Source organism: Thunnus thynnus, chromosome 19, assembly GCF_963924715.1.
Source record: "Thunnus thynnus chromosome 19, fThuThy2.1, whole genome shotgun sequence".
In the NCBI taxonomy this organism is placed as follows: Eukaryota; Metazoa; Chordata; class Actinopteri; order Scombriformes; family Scombridae; genus Thunnus; species Thunnus thynnus.
The window spans coordinates 13,810,996-13,838,586 of NC_089535.1; the positions used below are offsets into that span (position 1 = coordinate 13,810,996).

General features: G+C 40.1%; 1 protein-coding gene across 1 annotated transcript in view; it reads right to left on the reverse strand.

The window, feature by feature from the left end:
• The window catches only part of pappaa (pregnancy-associated plasma protein A, pappalysin 1a), a 91,344-nt gene that overhangs the window by 24,386 nt on the left and 39,367 nt on the right, over positions 1–27,591 (reverse strand). Inside the window, exons 11-15 of the mRNA XM_067574549.1 lie at positions 13,055–13,165; positions 12,272–12,407; positions 11,926–12,139; positions 8,193–8,367; positions 414–597 (exon numbers count right to left, since the gene is read on the reverse strand). Of these exons, the coding sequence (XP_067430650.1) occupies positions 414–597; positions 8,193–8,367; positions 11,926–12,139; positions 12,272–12,407; positions 13,055–13,165 (820 nt within the window). The remainder of the gene's footprint in view (positions 1–413; positions 598–8,192; positions 8,368–11,925; positions 12,140–12,271; positions 12,408–13,054; positions 13,166–27,591) is intronic.

The window sequence follows — 27,591 nt, forward strand, 5'->3', positions numbered from 1 at the left end:
GTTTGAGGACAATTAAGTGGCTGAAAGCAAAATGAATGAAAAAAATCGGACTTTAAATTATTCCAATCTGTAAGTTATGAGGTTTTTTAATGTGAAATCTTTGGTAAAATTGTTTCAAAAGTTGAAAAATAATACACATGCATCAAAGACCATTTATTCCTGAAAAATATACAGTACAATTAATAAGGATCTTAAACTGCATTAAATTTAATGCAAAAAAAGACAACAACAACACAGAATTTAACTATTAAATGTATATACAGTGAATCTGCCTCTGCAGGTGACATTACAATCAGTTTTGTCTAATCTCATGGAAACTATAGTTCTTAGAAAACCTGACAAAAGATCTTTCAGGGCCGGCTAAAAATGCTTATGTGTGCACACATGTTTGCACGGTCCCCTATGCATCTCACCTACGAGCTGGGCAGGTTCTCGACACTGGAAAGTGCTCTTCTTGCCGTAGGTAGTGCCCTCGGGGAAGTTGAAATGGGCGGGGTGAACATGGTATTTGTCTGGCAGACCACAGTCTACAGGCTCACATGACACCTGTTTGTTCCACTTCCCATTTGCACACGTTATAGTCACTGAAGAGTCCGACTGGAAAACAAGACAAGATATGAAGTGAGTGTCAGATAGACATAGATAGATGGATCACAGACCTATTCAGAAGTAGACTATATGCATAATTCACACAAGCATTCAATTGCGCATTGACATGACAGATTGATGTCCCACACATATCCTATAAATGTTTACCTCACAAAAATGACTACAGCAATTCAGCACTCACTCCAACAAGTCTCTCATCAGTGTGTAACCTAACAAAGCTCAATCAGGCTTACCTTACTATGTCAGTAAGCTTCACAGGCCACTCAGCAGCTCAAGTAACTGCTGATAGCATTTGTAAGGTCAAGTCATGCCACTCAGACAACTGATATCCAACAACTGCACAATCAGCCCTAACACAAAACAGATTGACTTTGGCTGAAATGTGACAACTTCTAAGAAACAAACACACATAGAGGGAATCTTCTACAACTAGAACACCATCCTCTTGTGAATTTATCATCTTTCTTACTGTAGTTCCTGTGTAGTCATTATAATAAGTGAGGGGTTATACTCAGTGAAATTTATAATCAGACAATCAATCAATTTTGTTAGTTGAGAAACAAAGAAAACGGAAGGACAAGTCGATATGTGGCTGTTGCACAAACAGTAAAATAACGCACACCAGCTTTGCAGACAAATGTGTGCCATGTGTGAGTAGTTTTTGTTCTTGTTGTCTTGTCTCGTTAGCTAATGTCATTAGCTAAGCCGCATGGCTTGGTGATTGATGGTAGTCGAATATGCAGATGTCTGTCAAGAGAAAAACAAAACTATTTTTCCAGTGCTTATTCATATATAGTATTCTCAAAATCAAGGCAAGACTGTCTCACATTTTCAAGCCTACAAAGTGTATCCTGTGTGATTGGGCCCTTACATGTCGTTGGAATGTGGAAGGAAACTGGAGAACCCAGAGGAAATCCACACATGGGGAGAACATGCAAAATCCACAAGAAACTGACTCAGGACATGAGTCAAACTCAGTGCCTTCTTACTCAGGGACAACAGTGGTAAGTCCACTCTACTATGCCAAACAAAGACGACGGAATGCTCAAAACTACAGCGTGATATACACAGTGTAATAGTCCCATTATGGACGTATCATAGAGTCTAGCCCTTGATTAGAAACAGCAGCCTCAGGTTACTGCTGGGGGAGCTATGACCTAGCAAGGTCTGATTGACACTTGCAAAGCCCACATGTCCTGCATTAATTGTGTGTAAGTGTGTGTGTGTATGAACTCAGTGTTTATACACCCTGTACACATACAGTGCGTGTTCCTAATCAAGAGTGATAAGAAAAACATAACATTAAGGACACAACATTTGCTGGTATGTGAGTTCCTGGAAACATAAAAGGCAACCAAAATGTTTCCAAAATTTTCTAAATGACATTCTCTTGTTCCTAATTTTTTAAGGGCTTGCCAGAAAATTTTCCTGAACTTAGGTCTATTTCCTATTACAAATAGCTCTGATTCCTGTAAATTATTTGGCTTGGTATGATATTTGCAGAGATGAGACCAAAATGGGGAGCCACTGCATCATCCAAACCTCAACTGTTTTCATCCTCTTCCATTAAATAGCACCATGTAACACAACAGGAATGCTTAAATCGATAGCAGTGCCAAGAAATCTCACAACAAAGCTGTGAGAGCTCAATCATTTTGACTTTTCCTCCTCAGAACAAAAAAAGGGGAAACCTGTGTTTTTACCATGAATTACATCTTATCCCCCTTTTGCCTCACTTTAATTACACACATCTTTCTAAAGAGTGGCCAAACTTTAAGGCCACACAAGCTGGACTCAGTTAGCATTACGTATCTGTTGCTTCATAACCCCCTCTCTCTCTTCCCATGTAGTTCTATCTTTCATCTTGATCCCATTATATGATACTGCATAACAGTATCAGGTTCCCTCAAAATAAATAAGCTCCTTTCATATTTGGATATCCAACAAAGTAACATATGCATCGCATGTGAGTGCCTGCTGAAAAATATCTCAGTGTGGAGTTGAATGAGTCAATAATGAGGGGAGGTTGTGAACTAAGCCTGCATGGAAGAAATGTGGAAGGATCTATTTAGTGTTAATGTGCTGACTGTAAATATGTGTGTGTGCAAATGGAATGTTAAGTAAGTTTGTGAAATTGTGTATGAGTGTGTTAAGTTACAAGATTTGCCCATCCTAAAAACATGTGTGTGTAAAACTGTGGTCAAGTGTACAAACACAGATGCACACAAACACATTTACATTTAAGTACATCTGCCATGAGCTGTTTTCGCATTTAATCACACATGTATCCCCAAGTCTTTAAGTATATACTGTGTAAGGTTGTGTGCCTGTGTGTATGTGTGTAAATGTGTGGGAATTTTCCTTCCTTTAAAAAATTTACAGCTGACTATTTGTCTTCCAGTAGCGATTTTAACAACCTTTGGCTACTCTGCCTAATTCAAGCCAGGCAGACTAACAGACAAATGAACCGACAGAATGACAGCCTCTTCCTTCAAACTAGGGGTTTGACTTACCTTGGACGGCACACAAACATATAAGCACATGCAAACTGTATAGTAAAAGCACACAGTTGTACATTGATAGGTAAAATTATTACTGTATTGCTCAGTGTTGGAATAAAGTATGATTTATTATTGTCTAGTCCTCATGGAAAAGCCTTTAAGAAACTGTTTTGGAGAACAGAAATCTGCTTTACTTAGAACCAGAGGGGTTTTATTAGCCTGGAATATGCACACGTTCTGGAAGAAAAACTTAACAGTTACACAAACGACTCTGGAGAAGAATGTGTTCAACATGCGGCTGGGTGTTACTGAGAATCTAACAGTACTTAGAAGTAGTCATGCTTTTAAGTACATAAAATTCTGGGAGAGTTATTTTTATTTAAATGATAATCACATCAGCCTGGACACTGTGGATTTCAAACCAACTTGTGTTACAAACCATCATCAGATAACTTTTCTTTTGAGTGGAAGAATTAAGATTTTTGCATGAATGAAATTGGACAATTTTTCAGAGAGAAACTCTTTTCCCACAACATCAATTGAACAATTTATGGGCTCTATAGGTTTGACCATTCTTTACTGCCGAGCAGCACAGTAAAATCTGTATTCACATGCTTGTTCAGTCAGTAAGCGCTTCACTAATCACTTGGTATCAGCCATACAACTTTCACATCCAAACTCAGCATCTACAAAGTCAGCCACTTGAGGAGCAACATGGTGATAATGTTTAAGGGCTAGGCCCATGCTTTAAGAACTAGAATTATAATGCACTGCCATCACTCTTGTTCACACAGGTTTTGTTTATAGGCTTACAAGGGAGAAGCCCTGTGCAGATATCCTCTGATGTGGCACTATCAAGGCAGAATAGAACTCAGACACGCAGAAGCAGGATGCCCTTCCATGACCCCTCTGCGCAGTTGGTGGGAAGGTAAAAAGCCATATTCAAACATGGCCGGATTTACGTAGTGCGAAAGCAAGAAAACAACACTCCCCCACATACCTGTAGGGGGGCTGTTGGCCTGCTGCACATAAACTATAACGAAGGCTGCCAGTAGATCCTCAGTTTACACCAATGGCCTAAGGGGACACCTCAGTATTACCATTACCATTTAGAAGGAACAGATTCATAGAATGGCTGGTAGCTGCCACAGTTAACCAAGTAAAATCTAAGGCCAGGTGCCTAAACCATTGCTGTACCTGCCTTACAGTGTATGCAAAACGCATATCATATCATTCAGAGGGCACATGATGGCGGGTGCTGTCATTGGTCAAACCTTGTGGACTTCCTGCACTTGCTTGATTGCTGATTTTCATTTGGACCAGGTACATAGTGTTCACTACTTCACTTCCTTGCTTGGATGCAAGAGATGTAAGCTGGGGATAAGGTCTTCAAAGGCATTTTCAGACCTGCACTATTTAGTCCAATTGAGTTGGACTCTTCATTTTCCCCCGTGGTGTGATTCATTTGGGCAGGTTTGAACACACCAGTCATACTCATGTATGGACCAAAACAACTGTACTGAGACCCTTTGAGGAATGGTCTTGGTCTGGTCCCGAACAAACTCTGGAGCAGTTCATTGGTGGTGGGTGCATGATTCAACCTTGATCCGACCCAACTATAAGGCATACTCCTGCAAGTTTGAGCTAAATGGCTCCACTAGCCACATGAGCTTTGCATACTGGGATGCAGATGAGCAAAGTCATCAGTGCTAGCAGCTAGCAGGGGAATGAATTGAGGTCTGACGTACCACGAAGTACGTTGCATTTTTGATATTTGGCAAATCGGAGCTTCATCAGGGCCTTCATCCTGTGTTTATGTTCTTCAAGCTTTCACATTTTTATGCTCATAGCACATACACTGTAAAGTCTCTGGATAAATTGGCTTGATGTACGAATATGACCAAAAAATATATGTCAATATGTGTCTTAATAGCTTTTAAATTTATATTGGACATAATGGCTCAAATTATGATAATACCAGGATATTTCTAAATGGGTCTTACACCCAGTGAGGTAAAGTCTGAGACATGCATAGTTCCTGGGCATACATGGCATTCAGAATGAGGACCCCTCACTTTGATGAGACCTGAAGATGGTCTTTTGTTCATTTACCGATATCGAGTCGGAATAAGGCGATCATATGGAGAGCAGAGAGTAGTGGTTTGGTGGGCTTGTTGTAATATGCAAGTTTCAGTGTACGACTTTATGGTGGACAGAAGTCAAGCCTACAAGGCCTGTTAAAGGAAATGCCTATGTCAAATAGAACGGCCTTTCTCAGTGCCAGAACTCAGTGTTCCCTAACCACTTCAAAGAGAGAAAGTTAGAAGACAGACAGCAATAAATCACACATATACAAATCAAGCGAGTGAGGGAAACAGATTTGTTCTGAAGATAGCATTATCTAAGAAAGTGGTGTTCCCAGAACCACTTTGACATCACTGACACAAGAATGTAATTGGCTAATGAAAGGAGACAAGATTGTGCTTCACGGTGCACTTTTCAACCTTAGTGTGCATATGTGTGCCTTTTCAAGCACTGGCGGAAAAAAGAAGGAAATGCATACGTAAAGAGAGGCGTGCTGTAGGGATAAGAAAAATCTGACAATCCTTTTTTATTTTGTTACACTTTTGTTGTTTTGCTTTTGTTTTTGAACTTCAAAAATCCTTCCACTTTTTATACAAGGTTTTCATCTATCAGCCCGTTTGAGGGGGAGATGAGAGCAGATGTACCCTGTGAATACGGCCTGATTGATTTATGACTGGCCTGTTGACTCATTCCAATGAACTTTTTTTACTCTTTTGATCTAGAATGAATGTTCTTGATGTTTCTTTCAAATCTGTATTTGTTCTATTTTTCCTTTTTTGTCCACTTTTGCCCTTCAAGGATTGGATTCTGTTATGGTAATTATATACATCAGTCTGCATATCTAGTTTGCAGCATCAGCTTTTTTTTTTTTTTACCACTGACGCAAACTAAGCACAATTATTTACTTATCCTTATGGACATGTGCGTGGCTGAGTTTGAAATGGTTTCGGAACTTAGGGAGAAGATTTTGGCTGATAGATTTCTGTCGTTCCTGCTGAATGAATAAGTACTGTATATATGTTTTGCCAAATTATGGATTTTGAATGACAAAATCCATCATTTTAATCATCCCACCGAGCAATTTACCACAGCATCTGTAAGCAACATATTATTCCAAAAAAATAGAGATTAAACATTTTAATTGTAGCATTTCAAAATATACAGATATACAGAAGATATTTATTTAATTCTGCAGGGCATTATTCATCAAAATAAACAGCAAAATGCTAATATGATATTAGACCAACAAAACTGACCGGATCCCTTTCAGTAAAGTGAATGGATGAGATGAGGATGAGTTATTCATAAATAACAGGTCCTCTAAATACCCTTGAACTGTCAGTCATCATTTGTAGGAAACCTTCGCAGCCCAAAAAACTGCCATTCAGCACAGCCCTGCTTCCTTTTCTATTCTCTCCTGTCCCCCCTTCACCCCACTTTCTCTGTACTTTTCCTGCCTCTCCCTTTCTGAAAAGCATAATTTATCACTAAATGAATTGGCATTGATGAATAGCCACATAGTGCACTGTCAATCAAAATCTAATGCAATTAGAAGTCTGTGCAGACTCAATGGCGGACTATTCTGATAGTGTTTGTACATACCACATGTATGTATTTGGATGTAAATGTGCTTCCATGCATGTACACACACACACACACACACACACACACACATACTTGTGCTTATTTCTGTGTGTATATGTGTAAATATGGGCATTTAGGGGAAGAGAGGGACAGCTGAACGGCTTTGTGGTTATAGAAACCCTTCAGTTATTGTATGACAAGTTACAGATACCAGAAACAGCCATGTGAAAGATGGGAGAAAGAACACATTGTTAACACTGACCAAATACCAAAAAAAAGTCTTTATTTTCCCTCTTAATTCTGTAAAACTCTTCCTCTCTTCTTCTCTTTTCTTCAATTTTCTGTCTGGTACACGCACACACCCTTACACACAAACACCAACACATACAGGCATATTTTCCCGGGACTCAAATGCACATAAAAACAAAATTTACCTTGTTCTCTGAACCTCCCATCTCTCTAAGGGAGCATTAATAGATTATCTTGCAGACTGCTTAACAGAGCCATGGAGAGGGATAAAGCGTTTATACGGCCTTTACAGCAGCTTGGATGCAGTCCAAAAGGTTTATGATGTGGTGTCAACTACCCTGTTTGTTTATTTACTTGTGGTGTGCATGCATCTGTGTGTATACTGCATTTGCCTGCATCTGTGTCCTGATTGAGAGTGAGATTGTCTGTACTTTACCGTATGTGTGTTGGTGCCTACAGTACACGCAAGCATTGAATGTGTGCTGCTGTGTGAGAGCGGTAGCAAATCTCTGCCCTTTAACGGTGACTTCAATGTGTGCGAAATGAGCAGGGATGGAGCGAGGGAGGGAGAGGGAGCAGACACTATGCGATGATGTCATCGTCCCGGTGGAGTAGCGATACAAAGTGACTGTTTGAGGTGATGGTGCAGCATGCTCAGCAAGAGACTAAACACTATTATGTCTGTGCTACAGAATATGTGAGGTATGTGCACATGCATGTACATGTGTGTGTGTGGGTGTGTGTTTGTGTATGGGCGTATGTGTATGTGCAGCTAGCCAGCAAGAGGAGGAGACTGGGGCGTCTCCACTCCTCAGTGCAGCACTCATCTACCTGGATGTCCATGATGTCATTCTCCCTAGAGGCTTGCCGTGCCAAGCCTAGTTTTTGCAGGTGACAAAATAAATGCAGAGATGGAGAGAAGAGCAGAGAGAAACCGTGTTTGTGCTTCTCTTTTATGGCCACTCATGTGCTGGAGTTTTCATCGTTGCATGTTCATGTGTGCATTCACAAATTCATGTTTGCACACATGTCCCCATATGCTGTTGAGATGCTTTTGCACTTAAGTGTTGGCATGTGTGCATTTATGCATTTGTCTGCCTCTTTGCGCACTGTGTTCTTTAATTGCATGTGTGTGTCTAAACATGTGTGTAGCAGTGCGCTTACCTGGCTCTTGATGATGTCATCATCCTGGTGGATTTGCAAGACATATCCAGAGTTGCAGGAGATGGTGCAGCGGTCTCCATTGAAGAAGTGGCGGCCAGGGCTACTGCACTTGAGCTCTGCATTGCGGATTAAGGGTTCCTGGCAGTCAATGGCTTCGCACGAATAATGTACACAACTACGAGGGAGCATGTGTGCATGTGGGGGTGGTAAAAGAAAGTGAGTGAGAGAGAGAGAGAGAGAGAGAGAGAGACAAACAGAGGAAAAGAAACTTAACACCACATTCAAAGTTACAACCAACATAAATTTAGAGTATATATAACACTGCAGACATTCAAACATGGAAGCAGTCACACATTTGCTCACAAACAGAAAAGCTACACATTTAGTCAACCACATCCATCCATCAATGACTGCTTAACATATCAAATCAATAAACCACATGGAGAAAAGATTGCCATATTTGCTGTGCACATGAAAGGGGTGTCTGTGTGCGCGCACACACACAGCAGAGTGTAGTTTGTGAATTAAGAGCGACAGGATATATTATGAGCAGGCTACAATAGCAGTGTTTGGCCACAGCTCTGTGTTGGTAGCCTGATGGAGAAGGCATTTAATGCTCTTGGAATGCTTGGATGCCCAAGGCACCTTTTTACAACAGTCCACATTCTACAGTATAGGGTTCCCTTATGAAGTCGACAGAGAAAGAGGGAAAGAGAAAGTGGGGAAGGTATGGGGGCAAAGAGAGAAAGAAAGAAAATACAAGTCTGGAGAAATATTGTTCAAGTTGCTCCTGCAAGAATGGAGTATCTATTTTACTGTCTTCATACATTTCTGTTTTACTGCTTCAATTGCAGACATAATTTTAATTATCCCTATGTTAATACTTTCAAATTATTTATGATGCAAACCTTCTATGCACCTACAGTGTTCCTTATATCCTCTCAACCTCACTGCCCCTCCCAACATAACACTGAGAAGAAAAACCTGTTATTAAAAGTAATCTCTTAGATTGTCCTTTAAATAAAATAAAACACTCATGTTAACAAGATGCTAAGCTGAGCAGGTGAGGGGAACCTGCTCAGCCTCTATATGCAGGGGAATTGCTAGTGCCCTGCATATAGAAAACAGGGGAGTAGCAGTTCCTTACATCTAGGCTTTTTGAGGACAAACTAGGAAAGCCTTCTCTGTGGACACTTGGCTTGGAACAAAATGTCTTTGTGGTTTTCTGCTAGTCACTCTGGAATTTCTGACATAAATTACAATTAACTACCTGGAAAACTATCCTCCTCCCTTGTGAATGAGAAGGACAGTACAATACAGCACAAAAAATAGAGAAAACAATAGGGAGGACAGAACAAAAACTTGTGTGAATATCCCTCATACACTAACAAACATAACTCAACAATTCTCTATGTAGGAGGAGATGATAAGTATAAAATTTAAGAAAAAAACATTCAAGTGAAGCAAGACTCAAGTGAAAAACTGAGGAAAAAAAGAGAAAACATACATGTGCATGCGCTTGCAGACAAGCATGGAACATAAAACGGAGTAATGTTAATAGCTGCTGTTGTTAACAACTCAGGGAAAAGGGGATGTGGTGTTTTGTGGAGGCATAAGTATTACGGGAAATGTGCTGCTCAGCCCAGGAGAATGAGAGAGGGAAAGCGGCAGCAGGAGGCACAGAAAGGGGAGAATTAAGAGGGAGATGGCAAACAGAACGAGATGACGTGAAAGTAAAGGATGAGAACATAGCATGGGATAACAGATATGATAAGGAGGAGGAGGAGGGGAGATGTGGAAAAGCAAGGAAATGGGAATGAGAGAAAGACAGAGAGAGGTAAAATGGAAGTGAGAGACAAGAAACTTGGAAAGTAAGGTATAGACGACGTAACTGATGATAATACTACATCATAATATTCAGCTTGCAGCAAGTCAAAATTTCTAAAGATAAGTTTACTGCCATTATATACACATATTAACAATCATTTTCAAGTGTGTGGAAATTAGATAAAGTAGAGAGAATATGAAAGAAAGGAAAGTCAGCAAGAACTCCGGGAGAAAGCAACTAGTCTGTCTGTGTGTGTGTGTGTGTGTGTGTGTGTGTGTGTGTGTGTGTGTGTGTGTGTGTGTGTGTGTGTGTGTGTGTGTGTGTGTGTGTGTGTGTGTGTGTGTGCAGTAACAAGTAATTTCCTGGCTGATGCAGATACACAGCAGTTTTAATCTATTTAGGTGCTCTTGGATGTCTCACTGGCACACAACAAAAGCCACAAACAGCTCTATCTCTCCACACAGACCCCCCGACCATCCATTCGTTGTGTATGGGTATGTTTATTAGTGCATTTGGTGTTGAAAGGGTTGTGGGAGCATCATCAGCATGAATTGTCTCATGCATGACGGTGGTGTGGAAATTGGTAAATTGTGACTGCTTTTGCGTGTGTGCAGCCTGGTTTAGCTATGTTTGCGAGGAGTGACTTGACATCCTACGGTTAGATGTTAAAATGAAAGGTATCAGGAAACTAAAAAATGAGAATTTTTAGCTAAATTGGTCTTATGAACTGCACATTAAAATGTTATCAATAACTGTTAATGGCTTTTTACTTTGATCTTCTTTATTTCCTGATTCAGATTCTCAGTTTTCAGCTGTTGCTAATCGTTTCATCACACACACAAAAATGTCCAAATATGGAATACCGCCACGACGTTACCTTTGATGTTGTATCGACATGTCATTTATTTAATAAACTAGTTCAAATTGAGAAAACAGCAACTGACGGCCTCAGTGTCGAGCAATGCAAACACTATTACAGGAGAAGCATGTCCATTTTGGCAGGATTTTTCAAAGAAAAGGAAATCTGTATACAGTGTGCACTTCAGCCGAACTCAATACAAAACAAACTGAGGTGGTAAACAACATGTAGAGCTGGAGGCAACGCAGCAGCTCCTTTGTTGGAAAGTTTTTTCCAACTTAAATTTCCAGTGATACTCTATTTGTTACCTATAACATTTTACTGTTATGACTGTACCTTTTGGGCAGATGTCTAACATTAAACAGCTTGTTGGCATCATTAATTAAAGTATGCCTCTCCCTTTCTCTGGCGCAAATACACACATATAAAAACAGCTTTTAGCATCTTATATCTCCTCTTCTTTTGTGTGAATGGCGCCCTTGAATTGCATCTTGTGTGTACGTGTAGTCTGTAAACTTTCCAGGTCTCTGTGGTAGAGAAGACATTTTGTGGTTGAGGTCCTACCAGTGCTTGGCAGCACCTAGAAGTTCCTTGACATCCTCTCTGATCCACTCCAAACAGTTTCACATCTTGCCTGAAACTCTATTTTATCTTCCTCTAACTTATTAAACTTAATATTTACTTAATATAACATGCTATGTAATTTATTTTCTTCACATTACTATTCTTTTTCTCTATATTGTAATTATCCATGTTGTATGAGGACTTCCGTAAGAAGGGTAAGAATAATCTATGGTGGTTTTTAACGGTTATTTGATAGTTTATGTAGTTTTAGATGGTTTGTAGTACAGTAAATATAGGGAATTGGAGAAAATATGATTCCAAATAAAAATTCCTGTACCTTAGAGGCAAGAAATGGTGGAAGTTGTGTGTGTGGCTACATGCTTGTGTAGATAATCTTATGATTTCATCTGCATGTCTTTGGTTGTGAGATGCATATAACATGTGTAGGCCTCATGTGCACCAGTGTTATTTCTTGGCCTCACCTCTGGCCTGTGGGGTTGTAGATCTCATTGCTCTGGCAACCACTTATTGTTATGGGGTCGAAGGACTGGAAGGAGCGCAGGCCTACACCAGAGATGGCCACAAATTCAGAGGCAAACATGACCAGGATGGCCTTGGTGTGGTAGAAGGCTACGGACAGGTCATGGCTCACTGGGATCACCAAAGGGTTGGTGCGGCAGCTCAGGTGCCACTCACCTGTGGAAAGTTATTGGAGAAGAGATTAAGGGTTCAGCTTTCGATTGAATCATAATTAGCAATCTGACCCCGAAGGTGAATGAAGTGGATTGCAGTTTGGAAGTACAGTATATACTTTAAGACAGTTCTCACCAAGACTATGGATGCCCTCCTTGGTGTCCACCAGCTGAACAGTGATGTTACACTGAGTCTGGTCAACGTAGTCAGTCCCATCAGCAGCCAGGTGTATAATCACTGCTGCTGCCACCATGGGATGAGAAAAGTGGGCCTGAATGAAAGAAAAGAAAATGTATGAAATTTAAGTACAAATTTGAATCATATGTGTTGCCAAATTGGTGCATATTTCTTCTGTATTGGCTTGTGTTCTTCAAGCCACTGTAAGGATGTCATTATGTACAATTGCACTGCATTGAGTCCCAGCACAAAATGTAATGGACTGAGGGTAGCCTCAGTCCAGAGGGTAGACTGAGGGAACTCCATGACTCAAAGTGGAGTTGTGAAACAGTGACATACACCAATATAAACCCTTCACAAGAGCATCACCATTAGTATTTTTTTAGAAGACCAAAACAGACAGTCTTAGTGTTAAGACCACAAGCAAGCATAAAACATTGGTTTGAAGCTTGTTATACATGGGACCTTAGTGATATGAAGCTAATCTATGTCTTTGCACTTTGGACAGAAAACAACCAATCATTGTCCCAAAAGTGAGGTCAGTGCTGTTTCATTTCTTTAAGTTATTTTCTTAAGGTGTACAACACCTTCTATATCTATTATTGTTGAATATGTTTATATATAATGTAAATAATGCTGTCCATTTTTCTTCACATGCCAGAGCACTCCACCAAAATGCATTAGCTTTCTCAAAAAGTGTCTGAGATGTCACCTGACATATTCAATGGATATAGGTCTTACCTTGAGCCAATAGTTAGGATTTCCCCAGGATGACTTATGGCTGTCACGACAAGGGAACCATGCGTACTGGGACACTCCATCTGATAGATCAAACACCTTGGACTGACATGTCTAGGGAAACATAAAAAGAATAGAAGATAAAGTTACTTCCGAATTACATCCTATCTCAAAAAAAAGTGTATCAACAACAGTTGGAGCATCTGTGATCTGTGATATGGCATCTTTGGTTCTATAACTAGGAAGAATTCCACTTGCTTCTTGTTTTGCTTTTTTGAAACAGCAAACAGGGTAATTCTAGCCAGCAAGCAATTACACTTTGACAATCTCTGTTCCTATCAGTTGTTGTTGTCCGATATCATCTCTGAAAAGCTTGATGCTTTTGCCAACTTGTTTCTCATCACAATACACCAGACCTCAAAGCTGGGAAAAGGTGCAGAGTAGTAAGTTCAGGAGATCACGTGCTAAAATGAAGTTGAAATGAGCAGTTTGGTAACAGTCTTGGCCTTTTGACAATGCTGTGACCCCTTTATTTCCACAATTGTCAGCTGTTTTCTGTCTGGGCGGACATGCAGATGACGTGCATTCTGTGTGGTACTGTTTATTTGTGTCTTATCATCAAACACAGCACTATGTCATGCGTCATATGCCCCATATTCCCCTCTCCTCTTCTCTCTTACTTATCTCTGTGTGTTTTTGTGTATTCACCTTGAAATGTGTTTTTAAACCCTGTCATGCCACACCTGCCCACTAGACACCCTCAGAGAGTTTCCATGATTATGTGTAGCACCTGAATAAGTCACCTGTGTCTCACAGATGCAACACATTCACTAATTATGTGTAGTAAGCATCATTCGGCAGGTGGTCTAGGTTTCCTTGACATGCTAATCACATGTATTTGGAACTGTCTAGAGTTCAGTCTGTGTGAAATCTGATCTGTATAACAATGAGACTCAGCCTTCAATATAAGATTTTCAAATTCAAAGTCCCAGAGGGTTGTATATGCACAAATGCTAGTACACTCAGTGTGACCAGAGGTCTATCCCAGCAAAGGAATATATAGAGTTTTTAAATTTTGGTGAGAGATGACAATGGAAATGTTTAAATGTAAAACAAAGACAACACAAGCTCTGGCTGCACTAAAAGTTACAGCTAATTGTGAAAAACAAGAATGATTTAGATCCAGTCCTGAACCATTTTTACAACTTCAACTAAAGAAAAGGTATGTTTGTTCCTCAAACCAAATAAAGAGACTGAATGTAGAAATTACTAATCAATGTAAAGCCAGTTTGAGGAAGAGGGTGGGAATTGTCCCTCCTGATTGTTTGTATTCTTGTTTTTAAAGAATACTAGTAGCAAGAGGGGAGGGGTGTGGTGGTTGTAAAGTGAGTGCAAGGACAGGGATAAAGAGAAAAGGCAAAATGTTTGATAAAGAAGTGTATCATTTTCAACTTGTGGGATGATTTTGTTAACCAGCTTTCAACCCAATTTCCCTTTTTCCAAATCTGGTGTGACCACAGGCCAAGGCATACGGAGGAGGTAGAAAACCAAAACCATACAGCTTTTAAAAAGTCTTTGTTAGTCTTTGTTTTTAGTCTTTGTTTGTTTGTTTTCTGCATTTTGATTTTTTTGTTTTCATTTTTGCTTACTTCTATGGTTGCAGTGTTGGTGGGAAGACAGAGCTTTAAAAGGACAAGGAATGCAATTGAAATCATGACTACTTTACCCAGTCATCATAAATTCACCAAACAGAGTCACCTCATTATTGAGGCTTTGCTGACATACAGAAGATCAAAGGACCCACTCTAGGATTTGTGGCCTACACATCATCACCTTATTAGCTACATTAGGAGGGTGAGCCATGTTCAGCAAGGCAGCGAGAAGGGATGTGGAGAAAACAGGAATGAGATGATGTGAACACTCTGTGATTAAAAAGAAAGAAAAGTGAGAGCAGAGGTGATAGATGGATACAGTAGTAAAAGACTATTGAAGATAAACACAGATAAAGGGGAGGGAGGGCAGACACTCAAGGACGGTGAGTTTCGCCCGCTGCCCTGAGCTAGTGAAATGAGACACCGGTAACATGAGAGTTTTGCTGGAGAGGCTACTGTAGGATCCTGCCACCGTGGAAAACTGGCCAGACCAGCTATCTGTCCATATATCTGTCCCCTGGATCTGTTGACATGACCTTTCTGCTTAGAGCTGAAGCGGCAGAAATGAGAAATGCAGGTGACAAACACCTGAGATCCATCACCATGAGTCTTTTTGAGTACAGTCATGTAGACCTCCATTTTATTTTGAGGTTTTGTGGACACAGCTGCAGTGACTATAGGTCTGATTATGAAGAATTGAAGTCAAGAGGAGCTGGTTTCCATTGCTAACCTTTTTTTTTTTTTTGACAGAGCAGGGTGACAAAACCCTTTCCACGTGCAAACTTATTCATGTAAATACAGGTGGCACTAGCTACACCTTCCTCCACACCCCTCCTCCTCCTCTCACCTTTCTGGGTGTGTTTTTCTAACAACTTACTGTTTGAGACAGACAAACACTGCTTAGCATGCCAAAAACCTCTGCCCTCAAGCAAACACTCCCCCCCACCGTAAACCATCACACTAGTGGGAGGCAATTCACAAGTCTCCCATGGGTCGTTACACTTCCTACATCCTCCTCCCCATGCAATGGCACGAGTCAGAGCACTCTAAATAGATTTGTCATTGATTTGATTCAGTCATTAAAAGAGGAGGAAAGGTTGGTGATGGTAATACACTATTGCACCCCTTCAGCTTAGTTCCGCGATTTCAAATTTTATCCATTCATCCATCCATCATTAACACCTCCTTTGCAGGGTCACAGGCTGGAGCCTATCCCATCATACATTGGGTGAAAGGCGGGTTACACCCTGGACACCTGGAAGAAACCAACACAGGCCCAGGGAGAACATGCAAACACCCCAGCTGGCCAGGTCTGGATTCTTGCTGTGAGTCAGCAGTGCTAAACTCTGCACCGAAGTGTCACTGCTTTCAATTTTTATTTTCTATACAAAAAATTTAGCTTTAAACTCTGCATGTTTCCATATTTTCTTATTTTAACGATCTATTTTAGTTTAGTTTTAGTTCAAGCTTTAAAAACATAAGTGTTGATAAGCCACAAAAAACATCCTCTCATAATCCTCTATTTGTTTGTTTGTTTGTTTGTTTTCTTGAGGCACTATGTTACAGTCCAAACCCCTTTTTTCTCTTATCATGCCAGTTCTCTCTCTTGAAAACATCGTTGAACAGATCTTACTGTATAGGAAACTGAAATGAATTCTGAGATGTGTTTTCCCTTCATGATAAGATCTACAAATAAGGCTGCCCAAATAGTAAAGATGGCATTCAGATTTGTTCCTTTTGGTTATGTATTTGACATATCTGACACAAAGCTATTTCAGTTGCCAACATCAATTCAAGCATTACTTTGTAAAATACGTAAAGCCTAGCAAACCTTGATTTTTATTATAACTTCAACAATGCTTCAGTGCTTTTGCATACATTAGAAAATTCCAGTCCCACTCTCTTCAAAAGTAGCAGTGTTTTAGTGCTACTCAAGTTTTATCTTTTGAGAAGATCACACCAACAGTTTCGGACTTTGTAATTTAATTGAACATTAATTCATATTTAAGCAAATACATTTTTGAAAAGCTTTTTTTTTCTTGCTATGGTTGTTGCTATTGTTGAAATATCTTACTAAATAAGTCACTGTGAATGAGCTTACAATGACGCATCAAAACTAAATGCTTTTTACATTAACAATAAGGCTACTTTCACAGAAACTTTACACTAAAACCATAAAACCACATTTGAATTACAAAACATCATTATGTATTTTCTATGTGTAAAATATAAGCAGAGAAAGTTTAATCTAAATGCTTTCATGTTGCTAGAAAATGTGTAAAAAACCTTGCATCCCGTCATTTCTTTAGACTAGGAGACTGAAAATGAATTCAGACTGCTGAAGATCACGGATAAAAATTCCTGTGGCTCATTTGTACTATGATCAGGTGTTATTTAAGGACTGGGGTAAATGCAGTCTCAAAAGTAAGTCCCAAAGGACAGTAAAAGGCACGTGCATTGATTAATGCACTGAGGAGAGAGGGATGGGAGCCCAGAAACATTTATAGCACTCACTTTATCACAGGTTAAGTACCAAAACCTGATCATTTTACGCAGAATTTGCAAGTTCACAACATATGGCTACAATTATTAATACACAAAGGCAACTTCAACCAATTTAGCAACTGTGGCAGCAGCATAACGTCCCAGTATTATTGCTGCATAAACTTATTATTCTAGAAAAGAAAATATACCTGTTATTGACAAATACAAAACAACCTCTCTCTACAATGTCTTTGGCATGAGCCTTTTATTAGCCTAACATTTGAAGGAAAAAGTAATCGGTGTCAAATACATTATTTACTGAATCTTTGTAGAATATGGTATTCAGGGCCACCCTACTGTGCATATGATGGAAATAAAGTAAAGAAACAGCACATATGCATCTAAGCATAGACATATTTTTGTTTGCTCTCTTTCAATCTGTTATGGCTATAAAATAAACCACCTGCCAGCAGACCTTTAAATGGAGTGCTTGATTAAAACTACAGTATCACAGCAGGATCAGTTGACAAAAAGACAGTCCAAAGATTATAAAGTCTCTCAGCTGGATGAAAGAAGGGGAGGAGATGGTAAATCTGTTGTTTGTGAAGTAAAAAGCAGATGAATAAAACTGTTAAAGGACAACCTAAAGTTGTATCGCTGATAATGTATAATGCCTGTTTTAAAGAGATTTGCCTTAAAGCAACACTTGTTTCACTAATCTGAAAAGAAACAAAGGGGATGCCCATTTCGTAAAATAACAAGCCGAAAATGATTAGCTCTGATAACCTCTACCCCTCAACTTACACAAAACACATGTTTCCCTTGTTCTATTTCACAACAAGAACATAACAGTCTCCTTGCAAGTACATAAATACAAATGTTGAGATGTCAATTTGGAAAAAGCTTCTCGCTTTCCTTGGAAAACAGTATCAGCAACACTGCAGATGAGTTCAACTCCTAAACTCAAAAATACACACACACACACACACACACACACACATACACACACAGTCTTAATTTGTACCAGCTGGCCAGTCAGAGTGGCAGAAAACAGCCAACCCTGGTCTGTAGAAACAAACTAGTGTTTGTAAATCACCGCTTTAGATAAAAGGAGAGCCAAGCGTCTTGAGCCAAGGGGAAACCAAAGGAGATTTAGGTGAGGAGAAAGACAGAGTGCAACTGTCAGACTCATTAACGTGACAATATGTCTGTACAGTAAAAACGTTCATTAAGAGCAAGAAGCAAAACGTAAAGGGGAAGGAAATAGAGAGTGGCGCTCTTGGTAAAGACAGAGTAATGACAATAATAATGGCTCTAACAGCATAATGTAACTCAACCACAGCCTTTCCCCCTGAGATGGAAATCTGGTGCCAGTGTGAAGTTAGATCACCTCTACAGAGGGCACATAGCGCATATCCATGTACAAACACGTACACAGGTTCAAACAAACATACACATATGCTGCACCTATCTTGGTGCTGATACTGATGTTGAAGCCTCCAGGTTTTCTAAATGTCCTATCTTGGATCCAAATCAATAAACCCCACCAGCACACACACATAAACATGGGCCATATGTCCTTGAAAGACTATTGAGACCCTCAGACATTTAGGAGGCCCTGCAAAGTCCTCCCTGTATCCTCCGAACCCTAGAAGACAGCCCAGGAGCCTGAGGAAGACCTGAGCTTGACTCAGTTTTGTCACTCAATATACAGGTCTCTTTATTGTACATTGTGCATTGAACAGAGCCCAACACAAATACGTAAGAGAGAGAGAGATAGGTAATTTTTCAAATTGGCATACAATGCCAGGCCACACATAACAAGGTCAATAATTAAGCTAGTTCCTGTAATACATTAACTAGCAAATATTTCTATGTCAACATCTTCACAAATCATCTGAGGTATAAATATGAACTTGTTCTTAAAGGGGACAAATAATGCATATTTCCAGGCCTATATTTATATTCTGGGGCTGTACTGGAATATCTTTGCATGACTACAATTCAAAGAACTCCTTTTTTATCTTATACTGGCCTTTTATGCAGCCCCTCAGTTCAGCCTCTGTCTGAAACAGGCTGTTTTAGCTCCTGTCTCTTTAAAGCCCACTCTGTTCTGATTGGTAAGCTGCGGCTCCGTAGGCTATGTAAACAAACAGTAGAAGTAGGATTTCACTTCTTGTTCTTATTCTTTACTTGAAATGGAAACTTCTCAAATACATCTGTGCATGTTCAAACCAAATCCAATCCAAAATATGGACAATGTGAGCAACCCATGGAGCCTAAGCAACAACCTGTACCAAAGTGTTCAGAGCAGGCTGAAGACCTGGCTTTTGATTTGCAGGGAACATTTTTGAAATACGTTCATCTCAAGTTTTGGAACTTTGACCATGTTTAACATAGATATCCGACATCATAACAGTATAAATATAAAAGAAAATCACATTATGTCTCCTTTAACGTATGGAATTAGTATTCAGCACAAAGCTAAAAGATGTTGACATTATATAAGTATGATGCTACCATTATGAATTGTTGAGATGTGAAGTTGTGTTCATGGGAGCATATCCCATCTACACACAGACAGACATGAGGACGCCATCATGACAACATAATGTCTCACATACTGTGTACCATGTGGCAGAATGCGTAAAAGAAAAGGACACTGGTTCACTGTTGTCCGGACTGTCAACCAACATTCCCCCAATCCCCTTTATCTACAAGTTCCAATTTCCCAAAATGATTCCAACCCCATCGCCTTAAATCTCAATATTCTGTACATGGTTTTTGCCTTCATTCATTCATTCACTTTAGCAGTAAACATAAAAACTACAGTGAATAAACTGTTGATGCATTTTGAGTCATATATCCAATCACTTTATATGACTCAATGTAAACACTGGTACACCAGAAGTCAGAGATACCTGCTGTGCAAATTGTTGTGAGGCGTCTGTGAGGTCAGACAGCAACCTTTTTTCTGGATTTATGGAAATTTTGGACACATTAAGAAAACAATTTCCTATGTGAATATTTATCTTGTCACAGCACCTCCTAAAACGTGTTTATTTCCATCAAAAGGTATTTCTTTTTCTTCTTTTCCATTCCCCCCTCTCTCTTTGTTAAAACCATATATATGAATTTGAAGCCTGAGCTTGGGAAGCAGGGGTGAGCATCTGTGAGGCATTTGTGGAGGGAAAGAGAGAAAGAGCAACAGAGAGAAACTAGTATGAGTTTCCAAGCACCATCCCATGGTTTACTGGAATGCTGGTGAGCGCCTGGTGTGTGAGGTAATGTCCTGTCACCCGGCCCCACCCATACCCACTGAAACTCACCGTCTCATTGGTCCGGGGCTAATGATGGGCGACTTCCATGGCCTACTGAGAACGGGCAGTAAAACTTAGTGAGTGAGCGCAATTATGCAGTTTACCTATCCACATCTCATCAGGGCAGACATGAGTAGTGACTGGGTGGCAGGGAACACAGACCACAAACTAATGTATAGGGATTGGTGAGTGTACAATGCCAGCAAGTTGAAAACAGATGGGTCTGCGGAGAATATAAATGTCCCTCAGTCAGTGGCCCCCTTTGCTCAATAAAACAGGGCCAAAACCCTGCATATTAACAGCTTGAAAATGTTATGGGGGGTCATCAGTGCCATGAAAAAATACACCAGCCACAATGAGGTTTCCACATGGCAGAACCACAATAATAATTGAAACGGGAAAAGTAAAAGGGAAAAAGGAACGCCATCCCAGAGGTTTCTTTTTAATGTTACCACACGCTTATGTCACTGGCACCGTGCCTGACGAGGGCTGTGCGGTTTGAGGGAATGTTGGTGAGAAGACACAGTGCCAGAGAAGCTGGCCTTCCTGTACTGCTGAAAGCAACAGCTCAGCTACTGTATGAGCTTTTGTTTTTGTGGATGTGTGTGTGTGTGTGTTACAGCTTGTGCAGTGGTATGTGCAAGTTTGCCTGTGTTGTTTGTTTGCTCGTACAGGAATATGTGTGGAAATGTGCTCTGCAGTAGCCTTCATAAATGTATCCATCACTTAATGTACACATGCCGCCTACTTTTTTGGGACCTACTGTAGGACAAAACTGGGCCAGTTATTATTTCCTTGTTTTTACAAACAGGAATTATTTATTTTATAGTGCCTCTCCTCTCCTTATCCTTTCCCTCTTAAGCATTACCTACATAAATATGAATATAGAGGGGGTTATTTAACTCAGACCCCATATGTTTGTTTTACATCTCAAGATGGGTGAACTTCATATATAGGCGATTTCTTGCAGCGTGAGAGGACTAAAATGTTATCCCTTCTGTTGCTTATGTATAATTAAGGGGAGTGTTCTCCAGGGGTGCCCAGGGGTTGCGTCAGAGATTGCCTGGGCAGCAGCCCTCTCTGGAGACATCACCTGGCTTGCTGTTTGATCTTAAAGTTTGAATGCACATGCGCACTCCCCACTAACACAAACTCATCTACACACATGTACATGAAGGAAAGCAGTTTGCACACGCACATGGGCACTCACACACACACAGGTTAGTTGCTAGGGCCAGTTCTCCAATCCAATCCCCCTAGAGCAAGTTGAGCTGGCTCACCATATTCCATGGTGTGGTAGTGGGGGAACATTATGTTCTGCTCCACAAAGACAGCAGTAGTACATTTCAGTCCCCTATGGACCTGCCCTATAATCCTGCATGGAGTCGGCACTGTGTGTGTGTGTGTGTGTGTGTGTGTGTGTGTGTGTGTGTGTGTGTGTGTGTTTGCCTGTGTGTCTCTGTCTGACTGTGTACTTGTGTGTGAGCTTCATCAGGAAAGAAGGGAGAATCTTATAAATAAGCTGAAGCCACTTTACTGTCGCTCGCAGGTAACCCCATATTAGAGGTTTTCTACAACATTTTGTTATGGGTCTGACACTAAATGAGGCAAAAGGTTAAAAAAAAAAAAAAAAAGGAAAACAACGCAACTGTTAAACCTGGCTAGAATGTTACATTGGCAGTCACGCATTTTTTTGTGATCATTAATGCGACTCAACTTTATTAAGTTCATACATTCTCTGGTGTCCATATGGTATTTTGATTGGATCAAACTGCTCGTTTGAGGACATTTTAATGTGGGAATGGCCAACGAGAGTGGTTTTGAACCATTTTCCACTTTCACAACAATTTTTATTCAATGATGTATTTTCTTGTAAATGCAGCAAGACTGTCAGTCACACTAATTTCTAGATTGTTTTACCTCCAATTACAACCACTAACCCCATATGTCATTTGTCAATGTTTCTCACTCTGTACATTATCGTATATGCCATTTCACCGTCATATAATGTATCTTTACCTTTACTCTTACTTAACTGGCTGCTGTCCACTCTCCTTTGTTTTCATTTTCATTCACAAATCTCAATCTCTCCTCCATTGTCTTCCTCTTCTTTGGATTTACTCCCTGCCATTTCAACATGTACATCTTACCCCAAGACAATTTTACTGCACTGCCATTGTAATAGCTTTCTACCTCAACAATGTACATAACTCTACAGGTGAGTGCTGGGATTCACACTCTATCATCCAAAAATGAATGTTTTGAAATCTAAAAGATCTAGCACACATTTACATTCTGTAAGGTGGACAGCAGGCTACTACGCTATGGTGTACAAAAAAGGCAGTATGTATTTATGGCTCTATGCACCATTTATTCTTATTTTAATATTCTTATGCAGAACCCTCCATCAGCAGTGGTTTAAATGTGGGAGCATTCACCCATTCTTCTCCTTGGCTTTGCTCTGGTGCATGAAGATTTAGAAGTTAAGAAAAAAAAACTCAGCTTTTGTGCATAAATTCTGCATATTGAGCTTATCATTCATCATGCGATTTAATGGATACATTATTGTGTTTCAGTATCCCTCTGTATCTCTGTTTGTCTGTTTTTACAATATATTTCAGTGTATTTCCCGTGTACACACACACACGCACACACACACACACACACACACACACACACACAAGTACATAGCATTTGAGATTTCGTGCAGATACACGATCTCTCTCCTCAAGTGCCTTCTTGTGCTGTTGTTGCTTTCTTGCATCCGCAAAGATTCCTATCACTGCTGCCCCTCTCTCTCCCTCTCTGAGGCACACACACACACACACACACACACACACACAGACAGTATCAACACTGTCTTTAGACATCAAACAGAACTGATACACAAAGCCAATACGGGACTTGTTTACTAGATCAGAAGGAAATGATGTACTGTCCGCTCCCCCCACCCCCAACACACTCATTCAGAACATAAAACACTTGAGAATTTGTTACACTTTAGCATTGTCCTGTATCAGGGAAGAACATCTCTAGCCCAACTCTACCAAAGAGCTGTAAGCCATGAACATGGGAACATGATTAAATGAAACCACAGAGGATGAAGTGAGCTATTAACGAGGCAGGACAATGTGCTGTTGGTTCATTTAGGCAGCCTGTTTTTCAAGTGCCTGACAAAATGGTGCTCATCCATCTTGTAGAGTTCAAGAGACTTGTAGAATCTACGCCAAGGAGGACTGAAGATGTTGCGGTGACCCCGTGCCTTACTAAGACACTTGATGTTTTTTGGCTGGACCACAACAGTGGAGCCAGCCCTATAACCGCAACTGTCCGTGACTGACTGAGTGAGTAGCTGAGCTATGACGTTATACCATTGGTCGCCCGAAGGCTGCCGCAGCTTGTGACAGCCAAGTATCCCAGAATGCATTTTGCACCAAATGGTGGCAATGGTGGTGCTTGCTGCAGGACTGTTAATATGTCACTTTATTTAGTTTTAACATTTTTTCAGGTGAGAAAGTAACTATTAAGATTCCCTTGCTTGATATTGCTTATCACGTATATTCCTAATATAGAAGACAGTTGCTCTTTTTGTAATTTTATGGTGGAAACACTAGGATGTGTTTGTTCAGTGTGTATGTGACAATGTTTTGGGCTGATTTTCAGTTGGATCTTAAAATATGTTATGGTAAGGAAATCTTACTTAAAGAACATGATTTGTTATTAATATTCAACAATCCTAATTTCTCCTGCAATTAACAATATGCCATTAATTTGCTCATTATTTTAGCCAAATTTTACATTTATAAGATAAAATTCTTGAAGAAGTTACCATCTTATATTACATTTAAACAAATAGATCTAAGTATATCTTCAAAGATGTCAGACACGGTCCAGCCATATACTAGGTTTTGACTTAGTCCTGTTTTAAATTTGTCACCCATCTATGCACTCATAACCTCTTCCTTTTGCCTTCATCTCTGTCTTTTTCTCTCTCACACACACCAGCAACCAAACAAGCGTTAGAAGGACAATAATGGTACATATTGTGGGATGGATGCTAGTGGTTAACCAGACACTAACTCCAGCAGAGAACTTTACTGTCATTTTGGCTTTGTGCCGTGGTAATGACATTGTCTCGGGAATGTGGTTAGCTGAGATCAAAGGGTTACTCGATGTGCCAAGTCTCCAACAAGAAATGACGGGTGCCCCCCTGTATCTCTATTACTGATCCTGTCAAGCAGAAGAATCTCCTTGTACTTGTTTAGTACTGTGGTAAATGTAACTTCACTTACAGTAAGTTTACTGTATATGGATCGGGTAGGATGAATGACAAAGAGAGATTGAGTGTGTTGTAACCACATTGCGAATGCTACAGTATTTAACCCAAGAGCCATTCCAACAGCAGCTTAGCTCCTGGCAGGGTCACCCTTAAGCTCATTTATGCATGGTCACTCAACTCTCTCAACAGTTGTTTCTTGAGAAGACATGCTATGTCGCAATATGGTCCGCATTAATAACTCGGTGACATCAAGTAGAAGATACATTATCAAAATGATTAAATAGAGTGATTAATTAATGTTTTCCACCTTGCAGATTCTTACAAGGCTACAGTGTTTTCACTGATGAATATGTCATACAGTATAAATCACATCCTCGTTTAAAGAAGTGGCAATGAACTATGAACTATCCAGTGACGCTTGACATTTCCAGCAATGTTATAAAATTCTATGAGTGCAATACACATCTTGCAATATATGAAAAAACAACCAAACTTGAATGACAATAAGAGTCAAGTGCAAGAAAAAGGACAGGTAATGACAGTACACCGGTTTCATCAAATTCACACAAGGTTTTAGCTCTATGTAGCACAATTAGTTCTCTTATAATGACTCATGAAATCTGTTGTTTCTTATAAACTGGTCTACATCCGTACACATTTCTCTGGTGGCATGCAGACTAGATTTAGTCTCAGTAATTACTGATCTGTTACTAACAAAAGGCATATTTCTCTGTCACACAGCAACCTCAGCTATGTTCCACCACAACAGAAGGTGACTTCATGAGTTGAGTTCATAATCATTTTCCAATTCAAATGTAAAGTAGTAATGTATTCAGTGTTGTCTCCATTGAAAACAAGCTTGCAGTCCCCATTTCTCAGGCCTCACCATTTTCATATTAATGACACTCATCTCAGAGTTGCCATGCAATTTACTACCCCAACAGCTCACTAACTCCTTGTCAAGGCCAACATGTGGGTCTGCATCAGCAAAGCCACAGTGCGACTACATTGCGCAGAAAAATTACATCAAAATCTCAACAAAGATCATAGATCAGCTACTCAAAGTCACCATGGAAAATCAAACCCCTTATTTACACAACCCCCTACAAACTGAGGAAACTAGAATGAAGTACACTAGATGGGGAATGCAATCCAGATGCCTGAGGAATGACTATTCATTGGGCACTCTATGGCCGATTAAAATACCAGATGGCTAGACATCACTGAAAGCTCTTGAAAATAGGTAACATCTTCAGCATCTTTGTTTTCCTACTGATCAGCCACGCTCTGGTGTTTTATATGTTTTTTTTTCTAAAGTGGCCACATTTAAACTGGATCCATGAACGCATACAAGCTCACTGCCTGGTATTCATCTCCAGAGCCAATCCTCACATGCTTCATCTGTGGCATGAGCCTCTAGGACAATCGCCATGGCCACATGCATGCATGCACAATTGCTTAGGAGCCTGAACCAGAATCTCAACTCAGTTATTTGAGGTCATGTAACATTATTTTGTTTTTTTGAGGGACTACCATAAGCAAACAAGTCTGCACGATTCAGTGTGCATGTATGTGTGTATGTGTGTTTGAAACTGCAAGGACAGGACAGTGTAATCAAAGTTAATTTTGAGTTGAAGAGATGGTATTTGATGCTGCTGTAGCGCATGTCACTGGAGTGGAAAAATAAATGTCAGTGATTACATCAACATGTACTGATGTCGGTGAGAGGAACGGGGCTTTGAGGACATCATTTTTGATGGAACAGTGTACCCGCAAGCTTTGCAAAACACGATTTACTGGACGGATGACAGAGTGAAAAGGAGACACGAAGAGGCGGGGAGAGATACCGACAAGACTGTTGTGTTTTGTTAACCTGCGTTTGCATATTTTCCACACATGCACATACACTTGTGTGTCCACATAGAGTGTACAGTCAGTGGCCTTGTAACGAGGTGATCTCATCACATATGACCCTTGGGGAACAGTGTGTTCTCAACAGTAAAAGTGCTTTTTGTATGAACAATGTGTCCTTCACAGCAGAAATCCTTTCTTTATGGTTATACGGACATGTTCCACTGGTGTCTCATTCCTCTCTGAGAATAAACCATCTGCAATGTTGTTGGTTGGAACACATTCCCTTTTTCGCTCTGACAGAAGTGGTGCCATATACATATTAAATGTGTTAAATGGTATCTCCTGCCTTTGTTTTGTGTGAATCCTTGCCAAAATGTGCTTGAACAAGGCACCTGCCCACAGCTGTTCAAGAATAACTACTTCACTGGCCTTGTAAAATGCACCATCAGTAGTGGAAACAAGCTCTACTTCCAACATTACACACATGACTCAGACGAGACAGCACTATCAGTGTAGTGGTGTGCAGCCTTACAGTTTCAATGCCTGCCTTTAAAGTCTATCCTTTGTAGGGTTAAAATATTTCTGCGCATAAAACTTAACAACACATATTGATGTCGCTCTTAACATAAAAGCAAGATACTGCCAGATTTATGTCTTTTGTATTTGGTTTGAAGAACAAACAGCCTGAAAGCTATGAAGAGACTGGACAATATTGAAATGAAATGTTAAATATGGATTTAAAGGAGATAGTGCTCTATATTCTAACAACATGACTTACCTTTGAGAGGGGATTAAATAGGATTGAGCCTAATGCACTTTTATGTATGTGAAGCTTTGTGTGTGTGTGTGTCTGTCTGTGTACATGAATGTATGCATCACCCTAATGTTTTGGGCAATCAGCCCCTCTCTGCGTCGCAACAGCAACAGATCAATGCTTCCACCAGGCTTAGG